This window comes from Crocuta crocuta, unplaced genomic scaffold (assembly GCF_008692635.1).
Source record: "Crocuta crocuta isolate KB4526 unplaced genomic scaffold, BGI_CrCroc_1.0 scaffold170, whole genome shotgun sequence".
Lineage (NCBI taxonomy): Eukaryota > Metazoa > Chordata > Mammalia > Carnivora > Hyaenidae > Crocuta > Crocuta crocuta.
The window spans coordinates 6373099-6395030 of NW_027527853.1; the positions used below are offsets into that span (position 1 = coordinate 6373099).

Sequence of the window (21932 nt, forward strand, 5' to 3'; positions counted from 1 at the left end):
AGAGATAGCACTTGTAGCCTCTGGGGTAGACTGTAATTTTTAGACTCTAAAATGGCTTAAGAACTGGGGAAAAATAAAACACATAGAGTAATTACATATATAGATACTGTTAAATGTGTCTTTGAACAAAGAGTAGTTTTTGAAACTCCTAATACTTAGCTTCTAGTTATGAAACGATCTAGTAAATCAATAAAAAAATAAAATAGGCAATTCTATTATTTAAAAAATGGTTGTTTACTAATAAGATAATTTTTCCTTAGAAAACATTAAAATATATTCTAAAAAATAATTTTACTATAATATTAGTGTTAGCAAGTCTCCATGAAATTAGAGATAGATGTAATATCTTCCTCCAAATAAGGAAGTTTAAAATAATAAAAACTAAAAGTAATTTTTATGGAAAGTCATATAATGCTTCATAGTAAGATTAGAATAGCCCCATCAGAATCCATCAATTGTTGATGATTTTTCTATTCTTAATTACTCTCTCTCTCTCTCTCACATGCACACACACACACACACACACATACACACACACACCTATCAATACAAGTAATGTTACACTTATGAGAGTTTTGTTTTTTCCCTGCCTTTTAATATGAAATGACCTTTCACAAATTACTGTGACCTGAGGGCTTTTAAGAGATTAGGGTGGCCTTGTCTAGGCAAAACATTAATTTGGCTGACAATTAGTGATTCTTCCTTTTTATTTGAAGCAAATGCTCTGTTTTGGCCACTGTGATTCTTCTCTTTTGGTCCAGAAGAGCTTGATACTGATGTTTGCTTCTAGTACCCCATAACAGAGATTAACATCAAATGACAACTGACCTTTTGCAATTATATAGAGCACTGTATTTGTTGAAAAGTCAATCACCATATCATAATAATCTCCATAGCTCTGGCTTTCTCTGATGCCCCCCTCCATACTGTTAATGTATTTTTTCAACAGTAGTAATGACATAAAATTGACAATTTTCTGAGAATTTCACAATAACCCTTCACATAATTGGACCTGAAGACCTTGCAGAACCAAGTTCGTGTGTATTAGCTTTACACAAAAGCATTGTTTTAGTAACTATTTTGTTGAAGAGATTGGTCAAGCAAACAAACTTAAGTATACGTTTATTTTTCCACTTCAAACTCTCTGTTTCATTATTCTTTTAATACATCCATGTCCTGTTCCCAAATAATTCATGAAAAACATACCATTTTACATCATCCACTTTTAACTGGAGGCTTTTGGGTTTAAAACATTGATTCAGACTTATCATGTTCATGACCAGGGGTTGGCAAACTTTGAAAGGGACAGAGAATAAATATTTTAGGCCTGTGGTTCATATGGTCTCTGTTGCATATTCTTTGTTTTTTAGTTTTTAAACCCTTTAAAAATGTAAAAATGATTCTTAGCTCGGAGGTAATAGCAAAACAGGCAGCCAGCCAGGGTGGGCAGAAGTTTGCAACCCTGTGACTATAAGGATGAAGGTCTGGTGATGAGCATTATACCCAAGGTCATATAACTAGTTAGCAGCAGGGGAGGCACATAAGAACCCTCGAGTTTTTAGGCCAGTCATCATTCCCCGTTGTCCCTGTTATATAAATTTGACCATCTTTCTTCTAGTTGCCATTCTGATAATTAGGTTGCATTTTTGAGTCACTCTGGAACCTTTATACTTTTTATTCCCTCTAAGCTTCAAGTTTATATACTTCGTTGAATTTATTATTTTGCTGCTTGAATTTGAAGGGCAGTATGAATGGTTGTTTAAGTAAAATGCTTAATCCAGTTGGCATGTTTAAATTGGAATGCAAGAAATGCTTTAAAATTTCACACTATTACACTGGAAGCTTCTTTTTTGTTTTGTTTTTTTATTTGGTATTGAGATTTTGGCTTTAAGATTTTTTTTTCATTTGTATGTTTTATGACTTGATTTAAAAATCATTGTAACTGCTATGGCCTTTGATAGCATTGTTCTAGATTAATCTGTTACAGCTTTTTGTAATGTTCATCTTTTACCATGTATTTGAAATGATTATATTAAGCATTCTTTTCTCTGTGCTTAAAATAAAATTATTTTATTTTTCAGGACGCATGGGAATAAATTTCCATCATCCAGGAACAGATAATATTATGGCACTTAACAGTAAGTCTTCATATGAAATGTTCTATAAAATTAGCAGATAGGTTTACAGCATGTAACTTCCACTTTCCTAATTGTTCATTACATTTCAGCCTTCCACTTAGTGCAGGACAGACCATTATTCTATACCTGTGGTTCTCAAAGTGTGACATGTAGACCAGCAACATCATCCTCATTTGGGAACTTATGAAAAATGCGAAATCTCAGGCCCCACTACAGACTTGGTGCATCAGAAATGTTAAAGATGGGGCTGAGAAATCTGTGTATTCACAAATTCTGTAGATGATTCTGATGCAGGCTAAAGGTTGAGAACTGCTACTCTGTACCAGGGGTTGATGAACTATATCCTTATAAGCCAGCTCTGGCCCACTGCCTGGTTTTATAAATAGTTTTATTGAGACACAGCTACACCCATTCATTTATGGATTATCTATAGCTACTTTTGTGCCACAATGGCAGAGCCTAAGAAGCCTGAACTATTTACTGTCCAGCCCTTTACATAGAAGTTTGCTGATCCCTGGTACATACCATTGGGGGTGGGGGAAGCAGAGAGGAGAGGAAGAAAGAAGGCAGGCAAAGAGAAAGAGGGAGTGGGGTAGAGAGTGTGAAAGAAGAGATCACCTTATTTATACATAACTGAAAATTTTCTCATTTTTGTAGCTAGCCAACAGGTGCTTCAAACTGGACATCAGGGGTCTCCCATGAGTAGAATTTGCACGGTATAGGTGGTCAGCAGCTTTGCAGGTTAGAAATGGTTTTGTCAGTGTAGTTGTTGCGTTGAGTTCTGGAGCATCCAAATCTAACTAACCAGAAAGCCATAGTATTAGTTAATCCTGGATGAAAGGCCTGGCTGGCATTGGTTCTCCATGCTCGTGTCTGTGGACCAAGCAGCTTTGCAAAACAGTCTCTAAATAGAAATTGTCAGTTGTCAGAAGGACCATAAAAGCCATTGGATTTCTCAAGACTTAAGTTTTTTCCCTCTATTAAGAGTGACATCAAATTGTTCCTTGTCATCTCCCAGATACACAAGCTGACTGTGGATACACATAGGGGATGTACTGGATAAATCTCAAGTTATATACAATATTAACCCTTTCCTTCCTCCATTGGAGTTCTTTAGGGGAGATTTTAGGTTATCTCTAAAATATGCATTCCACATTTCTTTTTATTTCTGACATTGAAGCCTGCCTTCCAGTGGCCTCTGCTGAGAACCACTGGCATTGCTTGATGATCAGGTCCTAATCCACTGCATGCATAGCTAGTATCCCCTCTTCTGGAGGGTCTTAGAAGCAGTAAAAATTCTAGACTCTCTTTTCTAATTTTTAAAAGAAAGGTCAGTTTACCTTTAGTTTATGGTACCTCTGTTTTTTCCCTAGAAGTAGGTTCATTGGGGTAAGGATTAATAAACATGCTAAACTTGCTGAGACTCAGCAATTTTGTGAAACTTTGTGAAAACACTTCAGTTAGGTGATGTGATCTAGAGTCGAATGTAAAAGGAAAGAACAGTATGGTTGTGTGTCCGCCTGAAGGAATGAGTGTGTATTTTAGAAAAGACCTAATCTGCTATGGTATGAGTCCTCTTCTGCAAGAGGGAAAGGATGTAATTTATGATTGATCTGTGTATAAAATGAGGCCAAAAGATACTTTTCTTTTTAAAAGATTTTGATTCTCTTTGATTTTATTTTCTTTAATTCACTGCTTTTCAATAAGAAATTTTGTTTATGTTCTTTCCAGTTTGTGCATGATGCTTAAATCTTTTAGCCTCTAAATTTCCCAAGGGGAACTGAGAGAGGTTCTGATTGTTTTCAGAATGAAGATTGTGTGAGTCTGTTATGTTTTTATTTTTATTTTATTTATTTTTAATTTTTTAATGTTTGTTTATTTTTTGAGAGACGAAGACAGAGAGTGAGGAGTAGAAGGGCAGAGAGAGAAGGAGACACAAAATCCGAAGCAGGCTCCAGGCTCTGAGCTGTCAGCACAGAGCTAGACGCAGTTCTCAAACTCATGAACCGTGAGATCATGAACTGAGCCAAAGTCAAAAGCTTAACCAACTGAGCCACCTAGGTGTCCCTAAACTTTTTTTATGTTTATTTATGTTTTGAGAGAGTTAGAGACAAAGTATGAGCAGGGGAGGGGCATAGAAAAGAGGGAGACACAGAACTCAAAGCAGGCTCCAGGCTCTGTACTGTTAGCATGGAGCTCAATGCAGGGCTTAAACTCACAAACTGTGAGATCATTACCTGAGCCAAAGTTGAATACTTAACTGACTAAGCTACCCAGGAGCCCCCCTTTTTTTTTTTTTAAGTAAGCTCTACACCCAACATGGGACTTGAACTCATGACCCTGAGATCAAGAGTCACGTGCCCTGCTGAGTGAACCAGCCAGGCGCCCCATGTAATATTTTCTTAAAGTACCAAAAGGATTATTTGTCAATATCTACATCAAATGTTGATGAGTTATGCTTATTTGCAGCATTATGGCAGATATCAGAGTGCATCTGTCTTCAAATGGGTGCTACCCTGTAGGATCCTCACAGTATACCGTAAAAGCAACCAGAACTTGACATCTGCATTGTCAGTCCTCTTTCATTTTTTTTTTTTAAAGAATTTTTTTTTTTAATATTTTTATTTATTTTTATGAGAAAGAGAGACAGCGTGAGCAGGNAAAAACAAAGTTGACTCCAACTATTCAGAACAAATAAAATATCCTCCTTAGTAGATACTTATGGGACTTAGAGATTTTGACAGATTTGCTGTGATAAGGCTTTTCTCCCCCTTTAAAAGAAATTTTTTTTAATGTTTTATTTATTTCTGAGAGAGAGACAGCATGAGCAGGGAGGATCAGAGAGAGAGGGAGACACAGAATCCGAAACAGGCTCCAGGCTCTGAGCTGGCTGTCAGCACAGAGCCCAACGCGGGGCTCGAACCCACGAACTATGAGATCATGACCTGAGCTTATATAGGATTAACGCCTGACTTGATGATTTTTCTCTATTATGATGATCCTTGGAAAAGGATATTGGTGCCTTCATGATTAGTTAGGGGAACCAAATTTATGGTCAATTTAATGTTCAAAACCAAAATGCCTGGTCTTAAATTTTACTCTAAAAGATAATCACTGCCAAGTGTATCTACTTTATCTTTTATGACTGGTCAGCTCTCCTTTTTTGAAGTAGAGAATGGGCTTGGAAAACCAGTTTAATATCAGGAGAGTTGCTGGATGAGTATGAGACTAGAAACAGAGAGAAGTGTTGCTAGAGGGTAGGATCATTCAACCTCAAGAAGGCATCCACCAAGCAGGCTAGAAGGCATGTAAAATCTGAGGATGGAGCAGTAAATTTAGCCTAGCCAAGAAAATTATTGTCTAGAGCCAGGCCGATATGGTTCCATTTCTTACAAGGCCATATGTGGCCTTTCTTACAGGGGCCACATTCTTAACTCTTAGGCCTCTGGTTTCTCCACTTGAAAAATGGAGGTAATGGTCCCTGAAGTGGGACCATATTTAAATCTTGTAAAGCTTAGCAACATGCCTGATTAGGAGATAATGCTCTGGTTAGCCACTATTGTGATTGCTTGCATCAGCTTTACTGTTACCTTTTAAAGGTTTTTTTTTTCCTTGCATGTTCCAAAACATGAATTTATATTTTATGGATTGTATTTAGATAGATGTTTTCCTGACGGGATTTAAGGCAGCATACCTACAAGTCAAAGGACAAAGGTAAGAGCTTAGGTGTTGGAGTCATCTGATAAGGATGGCAGCTAGTTGAGCAAGTCTCTGAATCTCCTAAGTCTCTCCTCCTTTAAAAAGCTATTAAAGGACAGTTAGGATACTCTGACTCACTCAGTGTTTTGTGAGCTTTAGATGAGATTCGGTACATGTACAAATAAATTATTATTACTGTTGCATTTGGAAAGTAAGAGGCATAATCTTATTCAGAGAAGATATGCCAGAGAATGATCTTGTTTTTAGACAGCAGTTTTGTAATGTAACAGTGTTTCAATTTTATTGAAATTAAAAGCTTCCGTGGCATTTGTTTTCCAGTATCTTTCAGCTTGTTAACTAGAGTCTGTTCCCAGAAACAAGGGTGAAGATTTAAATTTTTTATATCTTAAAAAACCACAAAGACTTTCACCTGCTTGAGCAACTCTGAGGTCACCGATTGTTCAACAGCCTGTATAAGCTGACACACCAGGAAACTTGGAGCTTTAGTTTATGCTGTCTTCCACTTTTCCCCTCTTGTTAATGCCTTGAATCTGTTTTGGAAGATTTTGCTTATATTTCTGTTTGAACTGTGGGCTGCTAGAGCATTTGTTGAATTGAAAGAGGAAACGTGAAAGGGTTTCTCTATGAACTTTCAAGTTGGGCAGAGACTCCTGTGTGGTTGCAGGCTTCCTCTTCCTCCTCCCTTCTTTCTGTGCTGGGAGCCAGCTCCTTGGGGAAGGGCTCAGCTGAGAGGAAGTGGCAGAGAGGGAGCTGAACACATGATGCTTTTATGCCAAAATGGGAAGAGAGCCAGGTTTGCTAGAATTCCAAATGGAATTTTCCCAAGTTTGAAGAGCATATTGTATTCCTGTGCACCGTGAGTGGATATAAGTAAATAATTTTTTAGCAGAGTAATAAGACGGTGCAGGACTTATTTTGAGATTCTCGGATTGAAGACGTCGTCTCTGGGTATTTTAAACTTTTATTTAAAAAAATTTTTTTAATGTTTATATATTCTTGAGAGGGAGAGAAAGAGAGAGCAAGCAGGGAGGGGCAGAGAGAGAGGGAGACACAGAATCTGAAGCAGGCTCCAGGCTCCAGGCTGTCAGCACAGAGCCCAAGGTGGAATTCAAACTCATGAATGATGAGATCATGACCTAAGCTGAAGTTGGACACTTAACCAACTGAGCTACCCAGGTGCCCCAGTATTTTGAACTTTTAGAAGACAAGATCTAGTGCTGTTGCTTCCATCTGAACAGATTTAGAAGTAAATTTAGTATACAGTTGTGGTATGAATATATTATAAAAGATGGCTAAATTAAAAATGAAAAATAGTAATTATAGGGACATGTAGTATTCTATAACTTTTAAGTTTATGACTTTTAAGTTATAACTTGAACTCAAGTTTCAAACAATTTTGAGTGGATGCTGTTTATGAATGTGATAGGGGACCTAAGGGCATTGCTGTTTAGTTTTGTTTTGACCTCATTTTACAGATGGGGAAGCTGAGGTTCCAGAGACTATGTGAATTGTGTAGGGTGACATGAGGGAGGCAGGAACCTTTTGCTTCCAGCCTGAGGGTAATAACCTTTGCTTTAAATACTTAGTTGTTACAATAAACTATTAAAAAATAAATAAATAAATAAATAAATACTTAGTTGTTAAAAGTGATTGTATTTTTTTTTATACTAGTTTAGCACAAACACACACATTCATTGTCTTTGGTAAAATTGTTTTTCTAATATTACTTGTCACTGTGATTTTGCTCTGAATGCTAAATAAAGCCTCTCTTCCTGAAAAATAGAGTGATAAACCTGGTCTGCATGTCCTGACATTGAACATTGTAAGTAAGTGAAGTCTGAAATATTCTTAACTTATTAATTGGATTTTGGAAGAAGTTCCTTATGTGTATGTTTAAAGTGCTAAGGATTGGGTGCTTCCATCCCACTAATAAAGATATAGGAAACTGAAAAATTACCTACTTTTCCCCCCAGACCTCCCTGTTTGCTTTCTCTACTTGTGTAGCCAGTAGAACCTGGATTTCCCCTTTATAGCACTCACCACACTTGTAATTAACTATTTGATGTTGGTCTTTCTCTTTAATATGTATGCTTCAGGAGAGCAGAGACTAGCTCTTATTCACAGCTATTCACTGGCTTCAAGTGCAACGCTGGACATATTCAGTAGGTACTCAATATTGGAGACCAGGAGAGAAAGAAAGATAGCTCCAAGAAATTGTGAATAGCATAGTGTAACAGCCTTAGAGAATATCCAGTCCACCATAGTTCCTTTATAAAAATTTGTTTTAACGCTTCATTTCAGAAGATGATAATAACATATTTGGATCTAACAATTAACAGTTTATAAAGTGCTTTCTTGGACCTCTGTGCTTTTCTTTTTTCTTTTTCCTTTTTTTTAAATATTTTTATTTATTTCTAGGAGAGAAAGAGAGAGAGAGACAGCGTGAGCAGGGAGGGTCAGAGAGAGAGGGAGTCACAGACTCCGAAACAGGCTCCAGGCTCTGAGCTGGCAGTCAGCACAGAGCCCGACGCGGAGCTCGAACCCACGAACCGCGAGATCATGACCCAAGCGAAAGTCGGACGCTTAACCGACTAAGCCACCCAGGCGCCCCCGGACCTCTGTGCTTTTCTAATGCATACAATGAGTTGGCAGGGCCTGGTCAAAACCCACTTTCTTGACACCAGTTTTATCCCAGGATTCCTCTCCTGTCCAAACAAAACATGGGCACATGAAATTGACATGCAGTTTTTAAGATAAACCTGGAGACTTTAAAGGGTATCCTAAGATTTCAACAAGTTTTTTTTTTGTTTTTTTTTTNCCCAGGCGCCCCTCAACAAGTTTTAAGATTGCTTTGTAATTTGTTTTCCTCTGCGTTGGGGGCAGTTTGATAGAAAAGCTGAGAATCATGTCATTCATTTCATCTTTAGCGCAGCCTTATTTTATTTTTTATTTAAAAATTTTTTTTAAATAGTTTATGTATTTTTGAGACAGAGACAGAGCACGAGTGGGGGCAGGGCAGAGAGAGAGGGAAACATAGAATCTGAAACAGGCTCCAGGCTCTGAGCTGTCAGCACAGAACCCAACGTGGGGCTCGAATATACTGTGAGATCATGACGTGAGCTGAAGTCGGACGCTTAACTGACTGAGCCACCCAGGTGTCCCTAGCACAGCCTTATTTAAAACATGACAGGATCTTCTTTTCTGAAGAAGGTAAAAGAATTTGCTGATGTCATACAGCCAACTAATAGCCATCTATGGCTTGGACACAGAGATTATTCCTTAATCTTACATGACTTCTACTCTTTTGGGTTTTTCCCAGAAAGATCACTTAGATTTCATTTAGCTTCTTTAGTAAGAGATAGGTAAATAATACTTTATTGATTGTGGAGAAGTAGTACACTTACAGAAGTGATCAGTTTTACTTTTAGAACATAGTCTCCCTTATTAATGGCAGGAGTTTTAACTACTCTTTCACTCAGACCTTTAGTATATGCAGATGAGTAGTCTTAAACTTGAACAACGACTTGGTGTGCAGATGATACCTAGGTAAAATTAAGGAGGTGAAACTTCCCTTCTTTTCTTTGTTATTCTCTGTACAGTATAGTGGAGATAATGCAGTTTTGGGAGAACCAAACAGATCTGAGTTTAAATCCTAGATACATCATTTATTTACTCTGTGACCTTGGACAAGTTACCTGTTTTTCATTTTAAATGGAGTTATCAATTCCTTCTTTACAAACAGTAGAGTCAAGTGTGCAATGCTCCTGTTACCAAACCTGGCAATAAATACACACTTAACAAATGCTAGCCTCTGCTTCTTCCCTCTTCTACCTCTAGTCCCCTTTTCTCCCCTTTTGAGTTAGCCAGTAATTCTTCATTCCAGTTATACAATCAAAATGGGAACAAAAATAGAAAATACCTGTGACACAACATCAGAGACTGTAATTTAATTGATTTGGGATCAAGCTTGGCTGCAAAGTGTGGGCAAGGGGTGGACGGAAAAGCCTATAATTAGAATTTACTTATTGGGAGATCCAGTGCTGCTCCTCCTGCTCCTTGCTAATGTCTGTCTTTACCTGTGCGTGAAGGCATCACGTAGTATAAGGACCGTGCTATGCACTCCCTCCTATTCTTTCTTCTCCCTCAGAGCTTGGTATGCCTTAATTGCTCTCTAAGGTTTTCCCAAGTCCAGGTCAGAAGAAGAAGCTGTTTTGGTGAGGTCAGGACAGGGGTGAGGGGAACGAGCAGCTCTCCATGTTGCTTCCCAAATTTTCAAGTCAGTTCCTTTCCATAACTTTCTTCCATGAAGGAACCTTCCTTCCCACATGAGAAGAGCCTTGTTGATAGGGAAGACACAAGGAACACTGACCAAGGGGCTGGGCCTTTGGTTCTGCTCACACTCCTGAGCACACTAGTACACATTTTTGTTTACCCTCTCTTTTATATATATAATTCCCTACATTATTTGGAGTTCAAAAATGTAGAATTAGCAAATATTGGCTGTCCTGAACAGTCTAGAAATTGAGTATATAAAGTTTGAAGGGACCTCATGAGATTTTAACATAGTGGTTCAGAGAAGATGGTTTGTTGAGAATATATGCCAAATATTTGGGTGCATACTTCTGTAGTAGTCCTGACCTGATTTGGACAGATTGATCTGTACAAAATATAATATACTCTGGCATGTGATTAGAATTCTCAGGACTTTTCTTGATATCTTCCCTTGGGGCGGGGCAGTTATTCTATCATTTAGTAATGTTCTACTGAAATAAAAGTAAGGTGATAATTACTTGCAGTGGACTGCTATTAGGCCATGGATGTGAAGGTGTGTAGACATTACCTGATGTGAGCAGATGCGGATGCGCACTCTTTCCAAGTGGGGATAGTAGAATAATGCAGAGATTCTTTGTTTCCAGAAAAATCTTGTCAGACATAACCGACTTTGATTGATTTTATTCTGCTTTCATGAGGAGTTTAAGAAATGAACTTAGAAGTTCTGAAGTGGTTACTTTGATAACATCATACACTGAGATTCTGTAAGTAACCTGTATGGTAAATGTTCTTTGGAAATTAACCTAATACTGAGTGTAAATGGACACTGCAAGATGGTATAGAGAAGTCCTGAGCTTATATTTTGGACGAAATGGAAAATATATAATAGTGGATGGAAATGGACAAGGGATTTGAGAGTTCTTAAGGGGCAGAGAAGAATAGATGTCAAGACATATGGATATCTAGATTCTTAGGCTGACCAGATAAGTGCTTATATTATATTGATACTATGGGAAGAGTGGGTTGAATTGGTATGACTAGGATGAGGATTTGAAATGTGGTTATAGGAGTCAGATGGTCAAAGGCCTTGGATGTTTTCATGAGAAGCTTTGATGAACAAGTGTTGTCTTCCTGGAAAATTAGGTTTATCCAAAGGAGAATGTTCAAAATTATATGGATTATGAAAAACCATTTCTTATGAGGGGTAACTAAATGTATTTTGTTATAGAAAAGAGAAAATCAAAAGGAGATAAAGCAATGACCCTTAAATAAAAGTGGGATTAGGCTGAGATCTATTGTTAAGGATAATAGAGAGACACATGTTAGAAGGAACTTTCTTCCTAGTAAGAATGGTCCTACCATAGAGTATAGATCTTCAGTTTTCTAATCATGTTCTGTGGAACCCCAGCATCCAAGGAGGTACTTTTAAGGCCTATGGGGGAGAAGGGTACATGACAGGTTGGGCTCTGGGTCCCTGTGCTGCTCCGGGGAACAAAATATATCTGTTGGAGATTGGAGGAGAGAGTTTTGTTGAAAAAAATAATTAAAAAGACTGGAAGAGGCTAAGTGAGCCTCCTTAATTTCATTTTAAGGTATTCTAGCTGAACCAGGTAGAACACCTTTGTGTTGGTTACAGAGTGATTCCTGTTTTGTTTGGGAGATTGACTAAAAATCTGTAGGTTTCCTTTAAGACTTTTTAGGGAGTGAAGTAGAACATTGCAAAAGTTCTGTTGTTTAGGATGCAGGATACAGTTACATATGTTGTTAATGACCATTAGATTTTCTGACCAATCCATAAAAATGCCTATTAAAAATACTGATTTTAATTCCTAAAGTAACAGCTTTAAGTGTAATGACTAACAAAAAGCAATAGTGCTGTGGTAGTAACAATGAAATAATACCAAAAAAATTGAGGTGAGAAGTTCCTTTTTTTATTATTAAACTTGGATTATACAACTAAAAGCAAATACTTTTAAAGGATGGGGGTGCCTGGGTGGCTCAGTTGGTTAAGCATCTGGCTTAACTTTAACTTTGGCTCAGGTCATGATCTTACGGTTCGTGAGTTCGAGCCCTGCATCAAGTGCTATGCTGACCATTCAGATCCTGGAGTCTGCTTTGGATTCTATGTCTCACTCTCTCTGTCCCTCACCCACTCATGTTCTGTCTTTCTCTCTCTCTCGCTCTCCAAAATAATTAAATATTTTCGGGGCGCCTGGGTGGCTCAGTTGGTTAAGCGTCTGATTTCAGCTCAGGTTATGATCTCATGGTTCGTGGGTTCGAGCCCCGCGTCGGGCTTTGTGCTGACAGCTAGCTCAGAGTCTGGAGCCTGCTTCGGATTCTGTGTCTCCCTCCCCTGCTCGCACTGCCTCTCTCTCTCTCTCAGGATTAAATAAAAACACTTAAAAAATAATAATAAGTAAATATTTTAAACATTAAAAAAAATAAAGGATGATAAGTTGTCTGAATTTCTGAGTGCTTTCAAGGACTTTATAAATTTGAAAAATACTGGCTCTTCAGTCTTGGTAGCTAAGATTACTTTACTAGGGCTGCCATAACAAAATAGCATAGGCTGGATGGCTTGAACAGCAGAAATTTATTTTCTCACAGTCTGGAGGCTGGAAGTCCAAGATCAAGGTGCCAGCAGGGTTGGTTTCTTCTGAGGCCTCTCTCCTTAGCTGGCAGAGGGCTGCCTTCTTGCTGTGACCTTGAGTGATCTTTTCTGGGCATGCCTGGTATCTTCCTCTTCTTATAAGAACACCTATCCTTGGGGCGCCTGGGTGGCTTAGTCGGTTGAGCATCCGGCTTCGGCTCAGGTCATGATCTCACGGTTCGTGGGTTTGGGCTCCACGTTAGGCTCTGTGCTCACAGCTAGCTCGGAGCCTGGAGCCTGTCTTCGCATTCTGCGTCTCCCTGTCTCTCCTACCTTCCCCTGCTCATGCTGTCTCTATCTCTCTCTCAAAAATACATTTTAAAAAAAATTTTAAAAAAGAACACCTTTCCTTATGATCTCATTTAACCTTAATTACTTCTTATTTGAAGTAATTCAAATAAGACCCTGTCTTCAAATAAGTCACACTGGGGATTAGCACTTCACCCTGTGTGTTTTGAGGGTACACGTTTCAGTCCATAACAACTGGTGAGTGGATAAATTGTGGTATTTCCATACTATGGACTGTTACTCAGCAATAAAGAGAAACAAAATATGAACACATGTAACAACATGGATAATTCTCAAAAACATTATTCTAAGTAAAGGAAGTCAAAAAAATTGATTGCATTAATATAGAGTTGTAGAAAGGACAAACACAACAGTACAGACAGCAGATTAATGTTTGCCAAGGTTGGGGGATCGGATCAATAGCTAAGCGGCACAAGGAAATTTTTTAGGAAGATGAACTGTTCTGTGTGACAGAACATAGTGCTGACATGACTATATATAATTATCAGAACTGGCCAAACTTGTGCGTTTACAGGTGATGAATTTTACTGAACGTAAAGAATACCTCAACTTAAAAAAGAATAAATGCTTTAGAACCAATGTGGATCTGGATTCAGTATCAGCTTTGCATAGCTGAACGGCCTGGAGCCAGTCATCCTCTCTGGGCCTCAGTTTACCCATCTGAAAATGTGTATTATGATGGTTGCTCATGTTACGTTTTAGGCTTGCAAATTGAATAGAAAGATTTTTCTAAGAAAAATGAGTAAGAATCAAAATGAGAAGGGTAGGAAGAAGAGATTTTAAAACATCCAAACACTTTACATGAGTATAATAGTTGAAAATGTATCCCATCCTTCCAAGCATCATTTTTACCTGCTAAGTTCATATTGTTTATGGAAAAATTGATCTCTCTTCAGTTTTCATTTGCCAGATCTGAGACTCATTGGGCTAAAACTGTCTTCCATTATAAAGATGAAGATAGAGGAGGGGCATTTATGGAACAAACATCACTCCTGCTCTTTGGGAATTAATCTAATTACAGAAGGGGGGGGACATTTTTGTACTAACTTTAAGATCTTAACCCATCTTAGGTAGAGTTTTTTGCATGACTAATACTTAGATGGAAGCTGAAAGGAACCATTAGATGTTTGAGTAGAATTTAATTTTACATACTGAAATGGTATTCAAAATATACGTTTATAAGGTGTTTTTAAGAAACTGATATTATAACAAGGAAAGTAATTAGCACTTTGTTCCTGCAGTTGACTTTTAACAGCCTTGGCAGATATTTCCATGCCAGTTTGTTAAATGTTGTACTAATGTCTTTATATCTTGTTCATTTGTTTTACATCAGTACAGCATCCTAGGGACTGCTTAAATTCCTGAAATAGTGCATGCTACTTTGATACACAATAGAATAGAGATCTTTCTGTCTCTGGCCCTCCCTCCTTTCTCTCTCTTCTCCATCTCTGTCTCTCTATATCATTTTTGAGCCTCTATGGTGGCACCTGTATATGATGTTACTTTACCTAGAGAAACTTCAGCAAATTTGGGTGAATCCATGTAGCCAAAGAATTAGTTTAAGTTTTAAAATCAGATCATAATATGCCCTTGAGGAATCACATGTGTGAGTGTAGCCATTTAAGACCCACGTGTAGGTCAAGTCAAAAGAGTAACAGATCATTCATATTACTTTGTTGCCTCATATGCTTAATAAACCCTAACATTAACATGAGAATACCATTCACAGTGTACTAGTCACTGATCATGTAAACTTATTTTTAGAGTAACTCTGGAATATCCTATTGTAAAGTAGATGTACCTTTTTATATTTATTCTGATATATTAAAAATCTTTTAATTTTTTCAGTTTTGAATTATTCAAATTTATGATTTTTTTAAAGATTTTTTATTTTTAAATAATCTCTACACCCCAGCATGGAGCTTGAACTCACAACCCTGAGATCAAGAGTTGCATGCTGTACTGACTGAGCCAGGCAGATACCCCCAGATTTGTGATGTAAAGACTATAAAAATGTTAGGATTATGGATTTTCTACATTAATCTTAGAACCTTTTATCCTGCTGAATCAATGTAAATTTTTTGAATATTTTGGTTTTTATTGAACTTTAGTATACATACCAAACAATGCCCAAATCATAAATATATGATTTGATAATACTACTACAAATTGAACACACCCATATAACCAGTACCTAGATCAAGACCAAAACATTACCACCACCCCGGAACCCCCCTCAGTCTGCCTTCTAATTAGTACCCTTAGCCAAGGGTAACCACTACCACAATTTCTAAAAATTAAATGTACTTTTTTTGTGAGTTCTAAAAGTAATACATATGAAACGGTGAAAAGAACTTTATCTGTAATGATGATGATGATTAGATTTAAAGTCCTTGGAGGCACTACTTAGGATACATATCATATCTTATATCTGGTATAAATCTATACTAGTATGCAACATACTATGGAATTAGTTATATTTACTCCCCTTTTAAAAGTCTTATTTGTTCTCAAGGGAAAGTACTACTTTTGTGCTCCCAAATTTCTCTTCTTGATGTTTATTTCATTACCTCTCCCTTAGGGAAGAGTTTGACTCTAATTAGTCTATTTGCAAATGGCCCTCGTATGAGCAAATCTTTAAATACCAACAGAGGTGGCATACATTCTAAAGCCATCAAGGTATGTATTACTCCTTCCCTTGATTACACAGACAGCTAACAGCATATATTTGTTGAATACCACCTTGGTACAGAGCATTCTACCAGGTGCATTAGAGGATAGTAAAAGATATACAAGATAATGACCTTGCCCTCTATGAATTTAACAGTATAGTGAAGTGGTTGCAAGTTTGGACTCTGGAGCTAGAGTCCTTAGATTCATATTCCACATTCACCACTTCCCAGCTGTAAGATTTTAGGCAAGATACTTAATTTCGTGTCCCATTTTCTTCATCTATAAGAAGAGGCTAATAATTCTTATTTCATAAAGTTATGGGGTATATTAAATGACATTAATACATGGAAAGCATTTGAACTGTTCTGGAATATACCAAGTACTCATTAAGTGTTAGCTGCTATAATAATAATCACCATAGGGATGATAGATACAATTCTGAAATTAAGACCAGGGTAGCACATAATTAAATTCCACAGTGAATGATGAAAGCAAATTGAAGCTTCTCACATAACTGCTTTAAATTGGCTGTCTATCCCATATGCTATCTTGCCCCTCTATCAGTCATCAGCCAGACACGAACCAATTTACTGTCTTTGATTAGAAATGGAAAAAGAAAGAAATCCATAAAAATCAGGAACTGTTTAAAGAAGCTTTGATTAAAACTCCCAAGTATGTCTGTTGCAGGTCTACCCATCTCCCCAACTCAGAATGCTCCTCCTCACCCCCCAAGACTGACTGGATTTATTCACTTCATGTTCTCTATTACCTGAAAATTTGGCAGTTGAAGACTCGAGTGAACAGCATTCTCCTTTATCCTTTAGGGGTGTTAAGGTCTGATGAGTCATTTGTACCTTGGTATTGTAATCAGATTCTTTTCATTGAGCATCTGGCCAGAAATCAGATATAATGAAAGAATGGGAATTTGTTGTTCGGGAGAGGAATGAGTAATTTTGAAGTACAGAATGTTTTATATCCTCTCTAAATCAAGGTTATGGTGGGGGTGTTGGGCAGCGTGACATCATTGGGATTGGGGGAAGGGACAAAGAAATAGGTGGTACAATATCAAAGCATACTTAATGTCTTTTTAAGTGTTGTCTGTTTGTATTAACTCACCCATATTATTATAAATGAAGTAGGCTTTTGGGGGGCCAAACTAGGAAACTAGCTACCATTTATTATATGGTAGTTATGTAAGGAAATGAATTTTATATGGTCAGATATTTATGCAAATATATTTATGTGGGGAGATGAATTCCAGGTTCCCAGTAATGAAAAGGATGCAAGTTCCTTAATTTTAATTTTTATTTTTAGAATGCATTCATTTTGTAAGTGATGTAAACAGTACTGCTGTGTAAATTCAGAAAAGATTGTGTTTTTTAAAATTGAAAGTTATCGTGATGGGAGAAAGTAGAGCTTGGACTGGAAAATTCTTTTTAATATTTATGTAATGGGAAAGTGAAGAGGCCAAATGTGTGTAGGCGAGGGTATGATGTCTGAAGAAATGTGGGAACTAGCTGGCCAACTGGTATTTCAACTTTCTAGCTGAAAAGTCTTAATTCTTTTTCTAGGAGAGAAATCATTTTCTTCAGTACTACTTTATACTGCAACTGTTAACCATAAATTATTGCTGTTTTTTGTTTTGTTTTGATTTGTTTTAAGCTAATATTATAACATGTCATTGACACTTTAAAAATGGATTAAATAGAGTTCTCATTTGTTTTATAGAACCTGAGTTTTCAAATTTGAAAATTTTTCTACTTTGGAAATTATTTTAGATGATAGGGTCTCCTAGCAATAAATGTATCATACCATAGTCTAGCTTTAGTCAGTGTTGTAATAATGCATTCTGTGGGCCTTGAGTTTTGAAAGGGAAGAAAATCTTCCAAGCACTTTGTTTTTCAGTATGCCCTAGGATGTACCCAGTACGTAATCCCTTTCTACTTTTTCATTTCACTCCTAGGTGAAAAAGATTGTTCTTCCCCCATCTGTGATACTGTATGGAAAGTAAATGGGGAGACCAAGAGAAACTTCACTGAAATTTTCACACAGACACATCACATTCTGTAGAACCAGAGTTAATTGTGTGTTAAATTTCTATACAGTTTTCACAGGACTCTATTTATGGGGCGTATATGTAGGGATGTGTGTGTGTGTGTGTGTGTGCGTGCGCATGTGTGAAGAAATTCAGAATGACCACCACACACTACAGTTTTTAACTTAGAATGAATGTTTTTCTTTTAAAGTGATGTCTGATGGTGATATATAGCACAAATGAAGATTTATTAATCAGAAAAAAAATTTAAAAGAACTCTATTTATCTATATCTAATATAGATAATGGACCACAATATAAATCCTTATAAGACTATGTTACTTAAGCATCCATTGTATCTTTGTCAGTGGCTGCCATATCCAGGTGAATATCTCTTTAAGTTTATGTTTTAACTTGTGCTTCATAAAGGTTTTTTTTTTAACATAATATCTCTGCAGTCAAGTTGAACAGTATCTCCAGATTAATTCTGAAAATACTTAGAAAAGGTTTATGTGAATATTTTTTTATTTCTAAATTCACCATTTTGATAAAGATACCCATGGTTTTCTTCTGTGTTTACATGCAGCCAGGAGCTATGGGCGGAGACGAGGTAAATTTTTTTAATGAGATCTTTTGCTTGCCAAATTGTGAGTAAATATGAGTGTGTGTGTGTTTATACCTGTGTGTGTGCAAAACAATAATTATTGTGTGGTATGATGTTCTAGCTTCTTTTAGCAAAATAATTCTCATCACTTTCATTATAGTTATTTTTTGTTGTTAGTTGGTAGTTTGTTCTTTTAATCCTAATATAGACATAGCAAAGACTTTTTATTTCTACCTGGAAATTTTTGTTACATGGTTTGTTATGATCTTGAGAGAATAAAGGCCAAGCATAAATTTGTGTGTTTGTGTGTATGTGTGTGTGTGTGTTTTATTCACTGTGTTCTTTTCGTACTACTTAGAAGGCAAAAGTTAGGTTTTAGAGGGAAATTCTTGATCTTAGTAGATAGGTGAATTCTTTTGTGCTACATCCAGTAGCAGATGTACCTTGAAGCTAAGGAAGCTTGTTTTAGGAGCCCTCACTTTCAAGGGGACTCCCTTTTGACCTTATTTTTGTGTTCTTTTTCTTGAAGCAGATCCCCAACTTGTATAGGCTCTAAGCCACATAAACTTGCATTCTCTCCTGATCACACCCAAACAAAATAATATTGCTTTTATTTGTATAATGCCATTACCTTTCTAAAGCATTTCTGTATAATTTTATGAAGTTGGTAGGGTGAGGCTAATGTAGTGGTTCTAGGGAGTATGAGATTCAGGGTCAAAGACCTCGTTTGTAATCACTGTTCTATTATGTCTGGTATCTTCATCTGTAAGTTATGAGCTAATAAAGCCAATCTTATCCAACTTTAAGAGTGTTAGTGAAGTTATAGTGTAAAAAACAGGAGAGGAAAACCTACTTGTATACGCTAAAAGCATTCCACCAGCGTAAGTTGCTTTGGTACTCACTTGTAGAAGCTGGGAAGATGAAGTAATTTATTTGCTATGTGGTCTCAAGTCAGAGCCAAATCTGGAACCTTTGTCTTTTGGTTACTTACTGGTTGCTGTTTACCATTCATCAGGCTATCTCTGATGCTGTAATTGAGTTTTAAAGAGAAGTTAATAATATTAAATTCACAGTATTTTATTATTTATTCCATGGTAAATATTTGTTGAGTAGATGGATATTGGCAGAACCTAATAAGTGTTTGAACTACCATTGAAAACTTTTTTCATGATGGAATCGTATCATCAGTTTTGTTTTCAAATCATGGTAAAGAGAAACATTTGTGTAGTTGAATATTTTTTAGCTGTGGAAATTACCATTCAATATTTTTTAACTTTGTTATTTGTAAATTGAAAGTATAGACAATAATATTACTAGAAATCATTCTGTACTATACATATGGTTTTTCATGTTGCTAGAATATTGATCACTCTCGAGAAGGAGTAAGGAATGGATACTTTTACACAGAAAATAGACCATCTGGAGGGTAGACAGCAGGGACTAGCCTCTCCTCTTCTTATGCACTGATTAGTTACTACATCTTGCCAGAGTTTTTCCTCTATTGTCTCAGGGCTCATTTCTATTGTTTCTTTCTTTCTGAAACACCACTTTGTCCATGTCTCCTTCCTCTTCCATTTAGGATCCCCATCATCTGGCTTCTCCCTATTTCACCAGCCTCATCATTTCCATTTTTCCCATCTCACCTTCCCATAACCAGTCTCTGTACTTTCCCACAGCCTGGCCATCGCAAGTACTGTCCACCCTTCCTCTCATTTGCTTACCTAAAGCCTATCCTTAGTTCATGCATTTATGCCAAATTTAAGCCTTCTCTCTCCTAGGAAGCTTGACCAGTGCCTTGTAGTAGGCAGCCTTTTCCTCTGCTTCTACTGTCTCACATTCTTATTTTTTCTGTGCACTCTGATTCTTCCACTAGAGTGAAGTTCTTTGATAACAGTGTGTCTTATGCCTAATACTGTGACCTACATATAATTAGCAGGTATTAAGTATTTATGGATGAGGATTGTTTTTGAAATAACACCCTACATCTATGCAGACCAGAGTATGGCATCATATTTTTTAATTATTTTACTTTTATAAATCATATATTAAATACCAGGCATCAAGAGTATTAAGATCACCTGTAATTTTTAAGCTCCTGAAAAAATTACTCTTCCTATTTCCATGTTACCTTTCCCATATCTATTTGTAAAGTTTGACTTAATTGTTTTCACAAGCATGGTCATATTTGCATCGTGTTAATGCTAAATACTGCCCAGAATGACTTGGTCCCTGCTCACCGTAAGTCTGTAGTTTGATAGTTGTCAATGAAGAAGATAATGATGAGAGAGAAAGTGTGTGTGTGTGTGTGTGTGTGTGTGTGTGAAAGAGAGAATATTAAAAGACTGAATGTTGACTTTCTGTAATGAGAAAAGAACAGGTAGAGAACTTTTGTTCCATCTTTTTTTTTAGCCTTCTATTTGCAAAGCTGAAAAATAAGTCATCTTCCTTAAATGTAGTGACATAGCCATGTGAAATGGAGCAGGTGTACCTCATACTTACTCTCATTTCCTAAAATATACTCATTTGGGCCACTGCTGCATAGAATAAACTTTGTAAAGTGGCAGATTTCCTCATACTTGCTTATTTGTGTGATCAGGGATTATATTAATGCTTGATTTCTTTCCTTCAAAGTTTAGACTTCCCCAAAAAAAGCATAAAAAGTGAACTTGCTGGAATTTAAATAAAGACTTAAAAAAACTTATTGATGTATGTTACTTTATCTATGATTAAGATTGAGCTGCAACTCATTCAATGTATTACATATACATGTTGGTAAATATTTTAGGAGGAGAAAACAAAGGGAATTATTTGTGACGGTTTTGAGATCTCTCAAAGATCTCTTACTGATTTTGAGATCAGTAAGGATTAGGCCAGTGGAATCTTTGATCTCTCCTTGTACACCTGGAAAAGTTTCCTGGAAAAGGTAGAATTTCAGTAACTATTTGGATAATGGAAGAGGAGTGGGAAGCAAGCTTCTCCAGGTATGTGATTCAACTTAAAAAAAAAAAAAAAAAAGCTTCAGGGTGCAATTGACATGGCCAGCTGGAGAGGAAAATTTGCAGTGAAATGGTCTGTGCTTCCCTGATGAATCATTTTTGAAACAAAAGGTAAGACTCCTAGACAAAGATATGTCTGGCTTTAGGAAGAGGGTTTCATGTTCAAGTAACGAAAACGAGAGAACTTGAACATCAGCTGAAGGCTTAGATGGGAAACACATACTGCAGGGTAGACCTTGGCAAACCAAGTACTTCCATAGTGTAGCTGAAACAGAAATAGGGAGGAAGAATTAGATGTGTGAGAATAGGACTACTTGGCAATGGAAAAGAATGAAGTCTTGCTATTTGCAATAGTGTGGATGGAACTAGAGTGTATTATGTTAAGTGAAATAAGTCAGGCAGAGAAAGACAAATATCCTATGATTTCACTTGTGGAATATAAGAAATGGCAATAGACGAACATAGGGGAAGGGAAAGAAAAATAAGCTAAAAACACAGAGGGGAGCAAACCATAAGAGACCCTTAAATACAGAGAA

The 21932-nt window shown here is 36.8% G+C and overlaps 1 protein-coding gene across 1 annotated transcript in view; it reads left to right on the forward strand.

Annotated features, from left to right (window-relative positions):
- The window catches only part of CPEB3 (cytoplasmic polyadenylation element binding protein 3), a 160671-nt gene that overhangs the window by 48414 nt on the left and 90325 nt on the right, over window positions 1-21932 (forward strand). Inside the window, 1 exon segment of the mRNA XM_077779871.1 lies at window positions 2082-2138. Within this exon segment, the coding sequence (XP_077635997.1) occupies window positions 2082-2138 (57 nt within the window).